The 15,258-nt window shown below is 43.4% G+C and overlaps 1 protein-coding gene across 1 annotated transcript in view; it reads right to left on the reverse strand.

The window, feature by feature from the left end:
- Positions 1-15,258, reverse strand: part of OSBPL6 (oxysterol binding protein like 6) — a gene marked incomplete at its 3' end in the record, with an annotated part of 388,621 nt that overhangs the window by 37,198 nt on the left and 336,165 nt on the right. Inside the window, exons 14-17 of the mRNA XM_082261776.1 lie at positions 13,972-14,109; positions 10,278-10,365; positions 7,000-7,253; positions 5,613-5,750 (exon numbers count right to left, since the gene is read on the reverse strand). Of these exons, the coding sequence (XP_082117902.1) occupies positions 5,613-5,750; positions 7,000-7,253; positions 10,278-10,365; positions 13,972-14,109 (618 nt within the window). The remainder of the gene's footprint in view (positions 1-5,612; positions 5,751-6,999; positions 7,254-10,277; positions 10,366-13,971; positions 14,110-15,258) is intronic.

The raw sequence follows: 15,258 nt of genomic DNA on the forward strand, positions 1-15,258 counted from the left end.
CAACGTTACTCATGGTCCCACGTTAATAAAATTCTGGCTGGGATATTTTTCTTTGTTAAGCTGCGTAATTTTCCCTCCTGTTCGTCCTTTTTTTCAATAAGGCAGGCTATGAAGGGTTACCGTAAAAATACCTGGCAGAGGGATTCCAGGCAACCTATTACACCAGAAATTTTAGAGCAATTATGTGAAGCTGCTGCAAAGGTATGTTTCTCTTCTTATGAGTCTGCTCTTTTTCAAGCTGCTTTCTCCCTCATGTTTTTTGGTGCCCTAAGGGTTTCAGAGTTAACCACGGATGTGAAGTATGGGAAAACCGGTCTGCTGTTGTCTGATGTTTTATTTTATGACACCTCCATGAGTATTCTGCTACGATTTTCAAAGACTGATCAGTTGGGGGTGGGTAAATGGATTCACCTAAATGTTTACAGGGATTCATGTATATGCCCCATTTTTCTGATGAAACATTTTTTGTCTGTACGGTGCCATAGTCCTGGCCCAATTTTTGTTCACCAATCTGGGAAACCTTTGACAAAGTTCCAGTTTATAGCTGTGTTAAATAAGTGTTTAAGTTTCTTGAAGCTTGATCATTTGAAGTTGTCATCTCATTCCTTCCGGATTGGGGCAGCAACAGAGGCTGCAAGACTAGGAGTTAATGCTGAATGGCTGAAAAATATTGGTAGATGGCGTTCTAATGCCTACCTGTCATATGTCCGCCCTAATTTTGTGTTTTAATGCTTTCAGGACGCAGGGTCTCAGTGTGGATTGTGGGCCACTCGTTCATCCACTGGGCCCGGGCGAGAGCTAAGAGAAGAGTGTATACAGAGAACATCGGCTTGGATCCTCGTCTTTTTCAGGTTCTCTGGTTCAGCAAGAGGGGCATGAAATGGTCCGAATTAATATTTGAGGTCTGTAGGTTAATGCAGCTCCTTTCCCCTCCAGATGTTCTCATCGTCCATCTGGGGGGAAATGATGTGGGCAAGGTAAGGACACTTGATTTGATTTTTAGGATTAGGGACGACTTTGCTTTTTTACAATCTTTTGCCCCTCATACAGCCTTTGTTTTTTCGGAAATCGTTCCGAGGCTGTTATGGTTCAAGCACCCACATTTAAAGCCTTTAGAGAAAGTTAGAAGGAGAATTAATAGAGCTCTGGAAAAAATGTTGGGCGGTATGGGAATCACATCATTCAGGCACTTGGAGCTGGAAGGTGGGATTCCCGGATTTTATAGAAAGGATGACACGCATTTATCAGATCTGGGACTAGACATTCTGAATGCTGATTTAGGCACTTGTGCTGAGAGGGACGCGCTGTGGGGTGGTGACAGGCGGGTTTGATGCCGCCTGTCTATTGGATATTTTTTATTGAATATTTTATTATTATAAACCTGGATTGTAGTGTCGGGTTTATTATTTATGAGTTGAAAGTTTGATGAATTTTAATGTTATTTAAATAAATAATAAACGGCCGCGGCCTTTCTTAATCCAACATTTGGTGTGGGTGTTATCCTTTTTATATAAGATAAGTTTTAGTTTAAAGTAAGAAAGTCCTGTCTACTGTCCCATAGAAAGAAAAGGGGGTTCATGACCCCCTTTTCTATATGGGACAGTGACAGGCAGCTAGCTATGACAGGAATTAGTATGGCGGGCTTTGTAGAAGATATTGAGTTACTAGGGGGATAAATAAAATTCCAGTCAGTGATTGGTTGAAATGAGCCCCTATCATAATCAGTTTTACAGGTAGCTGGGAAGATTGTGCAAGATACCCGTTTTTTCCAGTCAGCTTCCCGCCTTCTGTGCCTCATCTCAGCCCTATTTAAGGGGGCTCACGAGCAGCGGGACCCTCAGACCACCTCAGAAGCCTGGAGCGAGCGGTTCCCCTCCCCCCCTCCCCTGTTTTTTTGTTTTGTCGCGGCCAGTTTTATTATTTTGGGTCACCTTTGTAAGCTGCAAAGGGGGACGATAATTTTAAGTATATGATTGAGTTGTTATGGATATTTTTTATTGAATATTTTATTATTATAAACCTGGATTGTAGTGTCGGGTTTATTATTTATGAGTTGAAAGTTTGATGAATTTTAATGTTATTTAAATAAATAATAAACGGCCGCGGCCTTTCTTAATCCAACATTTGGTGTGGGTGTCATCCTTTTTATATAAGATAAGTTTTAGTTTAAAGTAAGAAAGTCCTGTCTACTGTCCCATAGGAATAAAAAGTGTTTGTGCTGCCAGGGGAAGAGGGGAATAAAGTAAACCTGTTGCTTTTCCCTGAATTGGTAAAGCACAGGCCTGCTTAAAGTATCCACTCAGAGAAGCCAACTGCAAAAACAACAAGCAAAAACATGAAAAATTTGACTTAATGTTAGCTAAAGTTTATATGATTCTGTACTGACAGACAGGATACAAACTAAAAGAAATGTGTAAGACAGAATTAAAAAGTTCTGCACCGTGTATGAGAACTGCAAAGCCATTACTGTTCCAGAGGTGTGGGCACACCCCAATCACCCTGCGTGGTACTATACTGCTCAGCACAGAGCACTTTCCATTCCTCCACTGTCCAGTGCAGCTGAGGCTGTAGAGAAAGCAACTGGGGAAGCTCACCAAAGCCCACCCCCCCACCAACAGGGCCTCTAAAAAATTGTAAATAAATAAAAAAACAAAATTGTAAAAAATAATAAAAAAACAAAACTGTAACAATTATAAAAACTGTCCACTGTCTCTGCTCTACCGACACTGTCAACTGCTCTGCTGATATATACGCACGTGTGTTTGTGCTCTGGGGGTGCTCTGTTTGTGCCCCCCCCCCATCAGTGCAGGTACAATATTAATACTGTACTTTATTTTACATGTTTGAAAACCGTATTCACCTATTGGAAAGATCTCAACAGCCTTTTTTTTAATTCAGACATTCTTTTAAATTAATCAAATACAGTGCCTTGAAAAAGTATTCCTACCCCTTGAAATTTTCCATATTTTGTCATTTTACAACCAAAAACGTAACTATTTTATTGGGATTTTATGTGACAGACCAACATAAAGTGGCACATATATGCGAAGTGGAAGAAAAATGATAAATGGTTTTCAAGATTTTTTACAAGTAAATTTCTAAAAAATGGGTTGTGTGTATTTGTACTCAGCTCCCGAGTCAATACTTTGTAGAACCACCTTTTGCTGCAATTACAGCTACAAGTCTTTTTGGGTAGGTCTCTTAACAGCTTTGCACATCTAGAGAGTAAAATTGTTGTCCATTCTTTGCAAAATAGCTCAAGCTCTGTCAGATTGGATGGAGAGCATCCGTGAACAGAAATTTTTAAATCTTGCCACAGATTCTCAACTAGATTTAGGTCTGGACTTTGACTGGGCCATTCTAACACATGAATACGCTTTGATCTTAACCATTCAAATGTAGCTCTGGCTGTATGTTTAGGGTTGTTGTCCTGCTGGAAGGTGAACCTCCACCCCAGTCTCAAATCTTTTGCAGACTCTAACAGGTTTTCTTCTATGATTGCCCTGTATTTGGCTACATCCATCTTCCCATCAACTCTGACCAGTTTCCCTGGCCCTGCTGAAGAAAAGCATCCCTACAACATGATGGTGCCACCACCATGTTTCACGCTAGGAATGGTGTGTTCAGGGTGATGTGCAGTGTTCGTTTTCCGCCACACATAGCTTTTTGCTTTTAGGCTAAAAAGTTAAATTTTGGTCTCATCTGACCAGAGCACCTTCTTCCACATGTTGCTGTGTCCCCCACACGGCTTCTCGCAAACTGCAAACAGGCCTTCCTATAGCTTTCTTTCAACAATGGCTTTCCTCTTGCCACTCTTCTATAAAGGCCAGATTTGTGGAGTGCACAACGTGTAGTTGTCCTGTGGACAGATTCTCCCACCTGAGCTGTGGGTTTATGCAGCTCTTCCAGAGTTACCATGGGCCTCTTGGCTGCTTCTCTGTTTATTGCTCTCTTTGCCCAGCCTGTTAGTTTAGGTGGATGGCCATGACTTTGTAGGTTTGCAGTTGTGCCATATTCTTTCCATTTTCAGATGATGGATTGAACAGTGCTCCATGAGATGTTCAAAGCTTGGGATATTTTTTTTATAACCTAACCCTGCTTTAAACTTCTCCACAACTTTATCCCTGTTCTGTCTGGTGTGTTCCTTGGCCTTCATGATGCGGTTTGTTCACTAAGGTTCTCTAACAAACCTCTGAGGGCTTCACAACACAGCTGTATTTATACTGTGATTAAATTACACACAGGCAGGCTCTATTTACTAATTAGGTAACTTCTGAAGACAATTAATTACACTAGATTTTAGTTAGGGGTATCAGAGTAAAGGGGGCTAAATACAAATGCATGCCCCACTTTTGAGATATTGATTTGTAAAAAATGTTGAAAACCATTTATCATTTCCCCTAACTGCACAATTATGTGCCATTTTGTGTTGATCTATCATATAAAATCCCAATAAAACGCATTTACGTTTTTGGTTGTAACATGACAAAATTGTGGAAAATTTCAAGGGGAATTGTGACGAACGCCCATTTGCTGGGACGTTCGCCACGGGCTACTGGAGGAGTGTGGAGGCCAGCTTTCTGCCCACGGACTATGGGCCTTGGCTTGTAGGGGAGCATGGCTCTGTGGGGGGGGGGGGGGTGTATGCTGGGGTACACTTGGAGTACTGTTACTTTGAATTCAAGTCCCTGTCACCCCAAGCGACACAGACTCTAGGGCTAAGCTGCCTACAACCAAGGACTTCACACAAGGAGAGACTAAACAGATGCTAATGACATAAGACTCAGCTATGGTATACTGGGGGGATGTGAATTGACACTTAAGTTATAATAAGGTGTGTTGAAAATGGAGACGGGCAGTCTGCGAGCCTATGTCTTCTGCTTTCATCTGTTTAGAGGTGGTGTGTGTTCACACTTCTAGGAATGCGTATTCGGCTATGTTTTGGGCTTGTTGCTTGTTGAGTCAATTATGAGAATGCTAATCCTGTCTGAGCCTATTGTTTCTGTCCAGATGGCCAGGTATGTTAATTATGTTGTGTATACAATACATTTGCATGATGTAATCAAGCACCTAAGCTAAGACTGTATATAATGGAAGTGAGTTGTTGATTAAAGAGTCTTTGTTTTTACCCTTCATCGAGCTTAGGCTGATGTTTGGGGGGGAATTGGGGGCCATAGTCACTGCATCATGTGGGATTTGGGAGACCTAAGATGGAAATACTTGGTCAAAGTATTGGGGGTCCGTTACAGGTATGAAAACTTTTTCAAGGCACTGTAAATAAGAAAGCAGTATAGAGCATACTTCAGCAGCATATTTGATCAAATACAGTTTTCCCCCAAAAATGGATTAATGGAGGATGCCGATTTCGCTGTATAACCCAATGGCTTCCTTTATTTCTTGGCTATTCAAGGAGTGATATCTCCTGCCAAGGTTCACACACCCTTCACTGCACCACCATATAGTCCAATAGATCTACGAGAAGCTAGCATACAATTCAAGTCACAGGCATGTAGTTAAAACAAAAATGTCAGTTTGGATGAATAATTCTGATGTGATACAGATGTGAAAAACTCCAACTTGTGTTACAGTTCCATGTCACTAATCAACTTCACCTGTTCAGAAAAAAATCGAAATCCTTTGTCTTCTCTTATACATTCATAAGTCTCACCGAGCACAGGGTTGAAAGGCTTGCTCCCAGCTCGGTAATACGTGGCAGCATATCCTGAGACTGCAAATGCAGCAATAAGGGCCTGGAAAACAAAATGCGGATTGATAAACCCTCCAGACATTGGAGTGTGTCTATATAGAATTTTGTGATGTATCTGGCTTAGAGGAGTGCAAAGAGCATCATTGCCTGATTGGTTGCTATAGGCTACAGGTGTCAAACTGGCGGCCCTCCAGCTGTTGCGGAACTACAAGTCCCACGAGGCATTGCAAGGCTGACAGTTACAAGCATGAATCCCACAGACAGAGGCATGATGCGACTTGTAGTTCCGCAACAGCTGGAGGGCCGCCAGTTTGACACCCCTGCTATAGGCCATCGTAATCTGCAGGTCAATATTGTCCATGTCAAGCAATCAAATCTCATCCCTCAGATCTTACAGCAACTCGCAAAGACAGTGAAAAGAAAGACCGCTATTGCAGATTCCTTGTTAAAAGTTGCATGCATGAAGGTTGTCGTTTTCAGTCCCGGTTCACATATGTGTGATGACCAGAATCGCATGTTATTCGGAGCGCACTGTCACATGCGATGTCTGTGCGATGCAAATTCAGCCATACAGATTGTATGGCTGAATTTGCCTCGCATTCGGACACAACTCACATAGGACCCTTTTTGGACCTATGCGATCCGATTCATGTCCAAACTGACAGTTCGCACTGCAATACGCAAACTGATCTGGGGGTGTCGTTAACTTTATATTGACACCACCAGCGATTTGCATATGGTAGTGTGAACTGCCTGCGAGTTAAATATGATGCGGGAACCCGCAGTGGATTCACAGGGTTCCCGCATCGCATATATGTGAACCGGCACTTACTCTTGCTTCAGTAGTTGGTGAGTCACTAACCTGGAATACACACACAACCACTGACTTTTTAAAAGTCTGAACTGCCCCCTACATGCTTGTTCCAGCTCAGTCATTTATCCAAAGTAGTATACATACATACAAATTTAAAAATTAATTTTAACTTGTTAGAGTCTACCTTCCAGTATCTTGATCTTACTGAACTGGCCTAATGACTAACATACAGGCAACACAATTTTGAAACACAAATTTGAACCTTACTGGTCAACAGGAATATAAGGAAAGGGAGTGTAGACCAGCTCAAATGTCAAAATTTGCATACCAGGGCTCCCAAGGCAGACAAGAGGACTTCCCAAAGGTTTTGTGCCTGCATTTTAGTTTTGTGGCTGGTTTATTAGGATAATAGTACTGAAAGGTTTGCTTTAAATAAACCCCACAGTGTGCGCAGAATCCCACAAAACTTTTACTGTACCATACGTTCATGAGGATCATCTGTCTCAGCGGCCTTATCCAACAGCTCGCTGTACTCCAATTCTTCACAAAGGTGCTGTAAAGTATTAAGAGGCTCATTAAGTTCCACTGGCATGGAGACTTTGGACAGGTCTTTGCCAATATTATTCCTTAGAATATTCCAAAGATTGATATTGCTGGTGTCAGGTGAAGGTGCAGGAAGGCTCATCCGTCGTCCAGTTCTAAAAGCACCACCTAACAGTTCTCCATTGAGAACTGGGCAACAGAAAATAACTGTTAGAGTATGATGGGTAAAAAAAATATGTAGATTGTGTGCTTACACAACACATCCTAAAGATTTTACAGTTCATATTTTCTAGTTCCGTTTCCAAAACTGCTAGAATGATGCCTATGTGTTATTGGAGAATTTTTGCTGTGCTTTTGCAGCATTTGCGGTGCAGTTTTTAAAGGACATGTGACCCAAAAACTGCACCAAAGACGCTTAGCAGGGGGTGTTTTTGAGGCGTTAATGCGGTTCCCATTCATTTCAATGGGGAGGAGCTTTTTTGCTGTGGTTAATGTTAGCTCCCCAAACATGCTCCAAAGATGCTGCAAGCAGGATTTTTTTTCACTGCAACGGAAACCCACTGCCCCAGTGTAAACACCTTCATTGATTCTAAAAGGGAAGCTTTTTTTCTTGAGCTTTTCAAGTGCTTTTTTTTTTTTTTTTTTTTTTACTTCACACAAAAGTGCTCAAAAAACTTCCCAGTGTGAAAGGGCCCTTAGAGAGAGACTTCAACTTGTCCCAGAGATACAACAGGAAGTAACTGGGAAAACTCTCCAATAGGAGTGGAAATTCCTTCTAAGCCCCAGTTCACACTTATGCGATGCGGGAAGGCTGCAAATTCGCAGCCTGTTCCCGCATCGCAAACACACCCCCGGCAGTTCCCACTGCCATATGCGATACGCTGGGGGTGTCAATGTAATCTTAACGACACCCCCAGTTTGATCGCATATCGCAGTGCGATCTTGCAGTTCGCACAGGATCGGATCGCACAAGTGTGAACCGCTGTGCGATCCGATCCTGATGGGGCTGCAAAAAAGGGTCCTGTGCGTGTTTGCTGCGGGTTCGGTGCGAATTTAGCCATACAAAGTGTATGGCTAAACTCGCACCGCACAGCCGATCGCATGTAATGAAGGAGCAGTGCGCTCCGACATTACATGCGAACTCCGCAGCCGCATGAGTGTGAACCGGCTCTTAGCCCCAGTTCACACTTATGCGATGCGGGAAGGCTGCGAATTCGCAGCCTGTTCCCGCATCGCAAACACACCCCCGGCAGTTCCCACTGCCATATGCGATACGCTGGGGGTGTCAATGTAATCTTAACGACACCCCCAGTTTGATCGCATATCGCAGTGCGATCTTGCAGTTTGCACAGGATCGGATCGCACAAGTGTGAACCGCTGTGCGATTCGATTCTGATGGGGCTGCAAAAAAGGGTCCTGTGCATCTTTGCTGCGGGTGCGGTGCGAATTTAGCCATACAAAGTGTACGGCTAAACTCGCACCGCACAGCCGATCGCATGTAATGAAGGAGCAGTGCGCTCCGACATTACATGCGAACGCCGCAGCCACATGAGTGTGAACCGGCTCTTAGAGAGTTGGAACTGGAACAGGAAAACATAACAAAGGAACAGGAAAATAACATTTTCTCCTACTCTCCTGTTTGGGTATCAACTGTAACATTTTGGATTTCCCCTCATTTTCTGTAATGAAGACAATCGGCTACCAGGACAAATAAAAACCGTAAATCTTCCCAGCGGAGACACAGACAATAATAAAGAGCTGACAAGGGTTCTCCATGCAATATTATAAAGAAGGTTTTGCCATTACATACACTTTACCTGATACTAATTTATACACCCCAGTTTCATAGGTATGGTACTTTTGTATAACACATAATATTATCACGTAATACTTTCATCAACAACATCAGCCCTGGTACAGATCACTTATTTGGAAAAAAAAAAAAAGAAAGAGATCACTTGTCTATATGGACCACTTACACCAGGCATGCCCAACCTGCGGCCCAGGGGAACCGCAGGCAATGCGGCCCACTGCCCCCTGACAATTTTTTTTGTTTCTGGGGAGGAAGGAAGTCAGGTCGGGGGCACGGCCACAGCAGCTTCCAACTAATGGTAGGCAGAGGCTGCCTCGGAGGGGAGGGGGGGAGGGAGGCGAGCATGTGCAGTGTTTCTGACTCCTACCACCATTACCACTTCAAATCACTGAAGTGGTCATGGTGGTTAGAGTGTTCCTTTATTATCTCTCAGAAGAAGTAAACCTCTGTATACGGATTCCATTTAATTTGATCATCCTCTAGTTGTGCTAAATTAGTGCGGGGGGAGCGGTGGCGCGGGAAGGGCGAGGCAGCATTTTATTACTTGTATACCTTAACTATAGTATATATTTTATATGCGGCCTGAGAAAATTTCTCTACACTCAATGTGGCCCAGGGAAGCCAAAAGGTTGGACACCCATGACTTACACCCTTCATCATAGCCCATGTGCTAACCCAAGCTTGGAGGCAACCATTGCAAGCCCACCTTTCCTGTTGGCCTGTGGTGTGGTTGGCTAACAGAGCAGGAAAGTCACAAACAAGAAATAGAGCCCCAATTTATTGTGCATGAAATTCTCCACAACCTGCCATCAGGTTTTTTGAACATCATATTTCCTGGTAGGTACCAGGGTGCCAAGTGAGTCCTATAAGTGCCAGCTTTCTTATATAGTATTTATAGGACAGCACAGGATATACCAAAGAGCAGACGACTTTGAAACTTCAGGCTCTGTTTACACCTGTGCAACTGCAACAGCGCACCTGCATTTAAGGCAGTCCATTCACTTTAACAGGCTATGCTATGTACAGCAATCACACAAAAGTATTGCAAGCTCCTCCTTTTTTTAGATTGCGCTACCCAAAGCGTATGGTATACTGTTATGCATCTTGGCACAAAATTTATCCCATTCTTTAGCAAAGTGTGTTGGGGCGCCATGAAGAATAAATAATGCCATGGCGCACCTGAAGAAAAGATGCACATTTTTGTGCGCCATGGGAACGTTGTGATCTTGCGGGCATTTTCCAAGTATAGAGAAAGCCTAACTCTTTTCCTATATCTTGTTGCAAGCCCCAAAAATTTGTATTCGTAGAAGAACACCTATTTTTTTATCCCAGCTTGTTTTTGCAACTCACTGTCAAACAATGTATCTCTAAATCATGCCATAAAAAATCTGATACAGTACTCTGACGGGACACATTATCCGCAAAGCTGGTGTTGTCTTCAGAGATGTTATCACTGACATCGCTGATATATGACTCGTCATCGGATGCCTGCATGAAAGTCAGAAATTTCTACGTTAATGAACTTTAATCTAAGCAATGAAAACCATTTTTACAGTCTCTAATGGTGCAGCTGTTGAGATTTCTAAATATAGCCTATATACAAATTTGTATCAGTTTATGAAGCTGGACAGACTACTTATATACAAAGTAGCTAATTATCTAGAACACACACCCAGAATTATTTAAAGTCTGAGCCTACCTTCTTTTAGCATCAGTGGGGGCCACACGACACACAGGAAGGAATATTCCTGTGACAATTAGTAGTAGATAGTCACATCCATAGGCGTGCGCACAGGGTGTGCCAGGTGTGCCTGGGCACACCCTAATCACCCCATGTACATTAACATTATCACTTTTTGTGCTAGTAGGAAGACGGGAAAAATCTCTCTCTTACTGGTTCTGCCATAAGAGAAGTCTTTAGGCACTTGCCTTTCAATGTGTCGGCAGGGAGATAAATGTGCTGGGGTCATATATATGTAGACACACACAAACACGTGTGTTTGAGCTTTGGGGTGCACACCCTAATTTAATAGGCTGCGCAGGCCTATGGTCACATCTAACTGGACCCGTTTTGTAATATTAAAGATGTTTTTCATTACTCATCAGAGCAACTCTCCCAGCTCAAATGGGTGTTAAAGCGGTAGTAAACTCTTTTTTGTAAATTTGTACCTACAGGCAAGCCTATAATAAGGTTTTCCTGTAGGTACAGTAAGTATCTCCTAAACTTGCACAGTTTCGGAGATATTCACACTGCACACAGCCGGTGACGCCACCCGCACATGCGCTCTGAAGGGACAGCATACCCGTGCCATCACTTCAGAGCTCTGTGCCACGGTCTGTAACTACCGTGCGCATGAGGGGGAGCGACGTCATCGTGGCTAGGCCAATCAGATGACCGGAGCATGCAAACCTGGAAGGAAGACCAGGTTAAGATGGAAGCGCGCCACTGAGGGCTTGGTTCTAAGGTTTGTATATTTATAATGTGCTACTATGCTATGCATAGTAGCACGTTATGCCACTGTCTAGCAGGTTTTTTTTTAAAGGTGCGCTTTACTACCGCTTTTAAGAACATACTCCAGCTTTAGGCCCACATAGATAATTCAGTCACCTTAATTAAAAATGAGGATGTCATAAAATATGCCAAGGCAGTTGATTGTCTAAGATAGAGGTAGACTAGAAGTTGTGAAAATATTCTGTTCCAAAGTAACAAATAACCACCATATTGCTATGAAGTCTTAGGACAGAAGGTAATTAAAGTGGTTGTAAAGTCAGAAGTTTTTTTTTATCTTCATGCATTCTATGCATGAAGATAAAAAGCCTTCTGTGTGCAGCTGCCCCCCTCAGGCCCCCTAATACTTAACTGAGCCCCATCTCTATCCAGCAATGTCCACGAGTGCCTAGACCGCCTCTCCCTCCTGATTAGCAGAAACACAGCAGTGGCGCCATTGGCTTCCGCTGCTGTCAATCAAACTCAGTTAGCCAATCAGGAGAAAGAGGGGCGGGGCCAAACCACAGCTCCATGTCTGAATGGATACACAGAGCTGCTCAGCTTGGGTGCCTCAATAGCAGGCTGCTTGCTGTGGGGGCACTCAGCAGAAGGGAGGGGCCAGGAGCGTCAGCGAGTGACGCGAGAAGAGGAAGATGCGGGCTGCCCTGTGCAAAACCAACTGCATAGAGCAGGTAAGTAGAATAGGTTTGTTTTTTTAATAGAGAATTTACAATCACTTTAAATTACAAGGTAATGGGGGTGAACTGTTGTCAAATTTTGAAGATATAGATGTAAAAAAACAGCATTATATGTGGGTGACAGATAGTGTTGAAGGCATCCACTCCTATTTAGGTATGTTTATTTAGGAGAGTCTCTTTCATTTGAATCCGTTGTTCTTTCACTAAAATGTGCACCTTATTATTGGTAAAGAAATACTGCTGAGCAGACCTGCAGAATTTGCCCCCATGTTGAGTCATCCATTTGCTAAGCAGTGGTTTGAACCCTAAACATAAAGGTCTTTGTATACCTCAATAGGCTGGACTACATATACCAAGTATGACCTATAGCTGTTGGTTGGATCTGTACAAACTTTTGCTTCAGGGCTTGTAAAACACAAGGAAGACATTTTTTGTTAATCTTTTCCCAATACTACAACTACAGTACATACTGTAAAAGATGACCGTAGTACTTTGTTCGGATTTTCCCCCATTCAACGGTGGAGGGGATGGGGAAATCTGTTTTTGCTTGACTTTGCAGTCTTACCAAAACCCAGTCTAAGTTTTTCAAAGTACATCTGGTCTATTGTATTCATTTATCCTTAGCCTCTATGTTTATACTTTAGAGTGCTAATAACAGGTCACGTGGTTTCTTGAAAATGTTAAGTGTCCAAGTCCGCTCTCTTTTTGACATTTAACACAGTCCAAAAGGTGTTAATTGATATTCTGCACTGAATCTGCCTATCTTAGGTGTTTTGTATGTATTCACTAAAAGCTTGGACTGTAGATATTTTGACCCATGTATCAGCCATATACCTAACCCAATTAATTGTATTGAACAAGTTTAAAGCTCTTCCCTGCACTTCGCTATGTATAAGTGAGTTGATATGAGAGATCTTGGTGATCACATTGCAAAGCCATGCCCTGTTTCTGTCTGTTGAAGTTATCCTCGCACCTTGTGGCTATAAAGGCAGAAGGTTTTTTAAAAAAAAACCCTGGGTGCAGCTCCTCCCCAGCCCCTCCCCCCTCCATAATTGCCTGAGCCCCATCTCGATCCAGAGACGTGCATGAGAGCAGCGGCTCACCTGGGTTTCTCTCTCCTCATTGGCTCACACAGCAGTAGGAGTTCTGCTAGGCTTTTGAGGGACTTATGCAGTTTTAAAATGTTTCCTTGCAGTCTCAATTGCTTCTACAGTCGAGAATTCAAGTGAAAAGGGATGTAACTCTATTGTCTCTTCTAACTTTAATCAATAAACCTAACATTTTTGGGTAAAAAATTTAAATAAGTTTGGAGGAATTATGGGTTCACTGTTCTCCGGTATATAAAATGAACCTCCTGTAGGTCTCTTCTGTAGACCATTTTCTCTACATCAAAATCTTGATGATTATTAAACACAGGGCTTTTTTTCAGCAGGAACACAGGGGAACGCAGTTCGGCATCTCCAGCACTGAATGTATGTAATAGCAAGGAGTGTGGGGTGTGTTGGAGGGTCTCTTGATGCTGGCTGCTTGGGGATCTATTGCCACTGGTAGGGATCTATTATAGTGTGAGGGTCTATTGTTGCTGGGGGGGGGGGTCTTATGTTGTTGGTAGGGATCTCCTGTTGAGGTAGAGGTCTATTGTTGGCTGATGTATTGATACTGGTTGCTGGGAGAGCAGTTGTTGCTACTGGAGGGGGTCTAATGTTGCTGGGGTGGATCTTTTGTTGCTGGGTGAGGTATTTTGTGGGTGCGTGGGAGGTGGGTAGGGGGTGGAACCAAGGGACAGTGCTTAGAGGTTGGTAGTTAATGGAGACTAGGGGTGACTCAGAAGGGGGGAGTTCCTGCACCTATTCTCGGAGAAAAAAAGCCGCGATTAAACAAGTCAGGTAGATGGAACATAGGACTCACCTCATTCTCAGATGAACTGGCAGACAGGAGCACTTCCTGTGCATCAAAGAACTCAGACGCCGATTCGGACATGGACATCCTGCCCTCATTAGACACCTGTTGGGACAGAGGCAGATTGACATGCATTTGCTCTCCAGGCTGCAATGGAAACAAAAATATGACCGGTCAGGGCTGTAAGTATCTAGAAGCGGTTCTGTATTATAGGCCCACCTACATGGGTATTTTTCAGTTACAAATACAACCACTTACCTGAGAATGTGAATGTACAGTACCCACACTCTCTGGTTACAGAATGAAAGTTGCAAATAAAGATACAATGTTACAGTTCCCTAGCGCTCATAGGGCTCTTTCACACGGGCGGTCCGATCAGATCCGCCTGTCAGTTTTTTAGGCGGATCTGATCGGATCCTCCATGCAGCTCTATGGGGCAGCGGATGTCAGCGGAGACACCTCCGCTGACACCCGCTGCCATCCGTATCCGATCCGGTCCGTGAAATCTGGACGGATGGAAACCCTATTTTTCTATCCGTTCAGGTATCGGATCGGATCGGATGAGAGCGGACAAGCGGTCCGCTCTCATCCGATCCCCCATAGAGAGCAGCTGGGACTGTGACATCTCCCTCTCCGCACTGCAAGCGGAGACGGAGCTGTCATCCGTCGGCTCAGCGGGGATAGTGGATCGATCCCCCGCTGAGCAGCACGGATCCGCCTACGGAGGCGGACCGTGTGAAAGAGCCCATACTGTATATTACATTGGGCACAATCACATCTAAGAAAATACCATACTCCTGAGAATCACTTCATGGGTCCATTAAAAAAATGCCAGTGCTCATGGTGTTAAAGCATTTCTCGAGCATTTTTGCACAGGTGTTTAGGAGTGTTCAGCGTTTTTTTTCTGCCAGAAAACTCCTCTCAAAAACACAAACCAGAAGGGTTTTATTTTTTTTTTCCTGCCTCTAAACGCTAAACCTAAAATATGCCTCTAAGGCCCCTTTCACACATTTGCGACCTGAAAGTCACGAATTGAAGCAATGCCTGTGTATTCTTGAGGTCTATGGACATTAGGTTGCATCAAAGTCAGACCAAAGTAGTGCAGGAACTACCTTGAAGTCGCACAGATATGAACAATACTCATTGGAAATCATGGGGTACGACTTGTCATGCAACTTTGCAGTCCCTAGTCGCACAAATGTGAAAGGGGCCTAAACATTCTAATGTGCATGGACACAAAGGATTATATTAGATTCTTCTACAGGCAAAATACCAAACTCTTCTAGAAGCAGCGTT

The sequence above is a fragment of the Pelophylax lessonae genome, assembly GCF_965119305.1.
Source record: "Pelophylax lessonae genome assembly, chromosome: 6".
Lineage (NCBI taxonomy): Eukaryota > Metazoa > Chordata > Amphibia > Anura > Ranidae > Pelophylax > Pelophylax lessonae.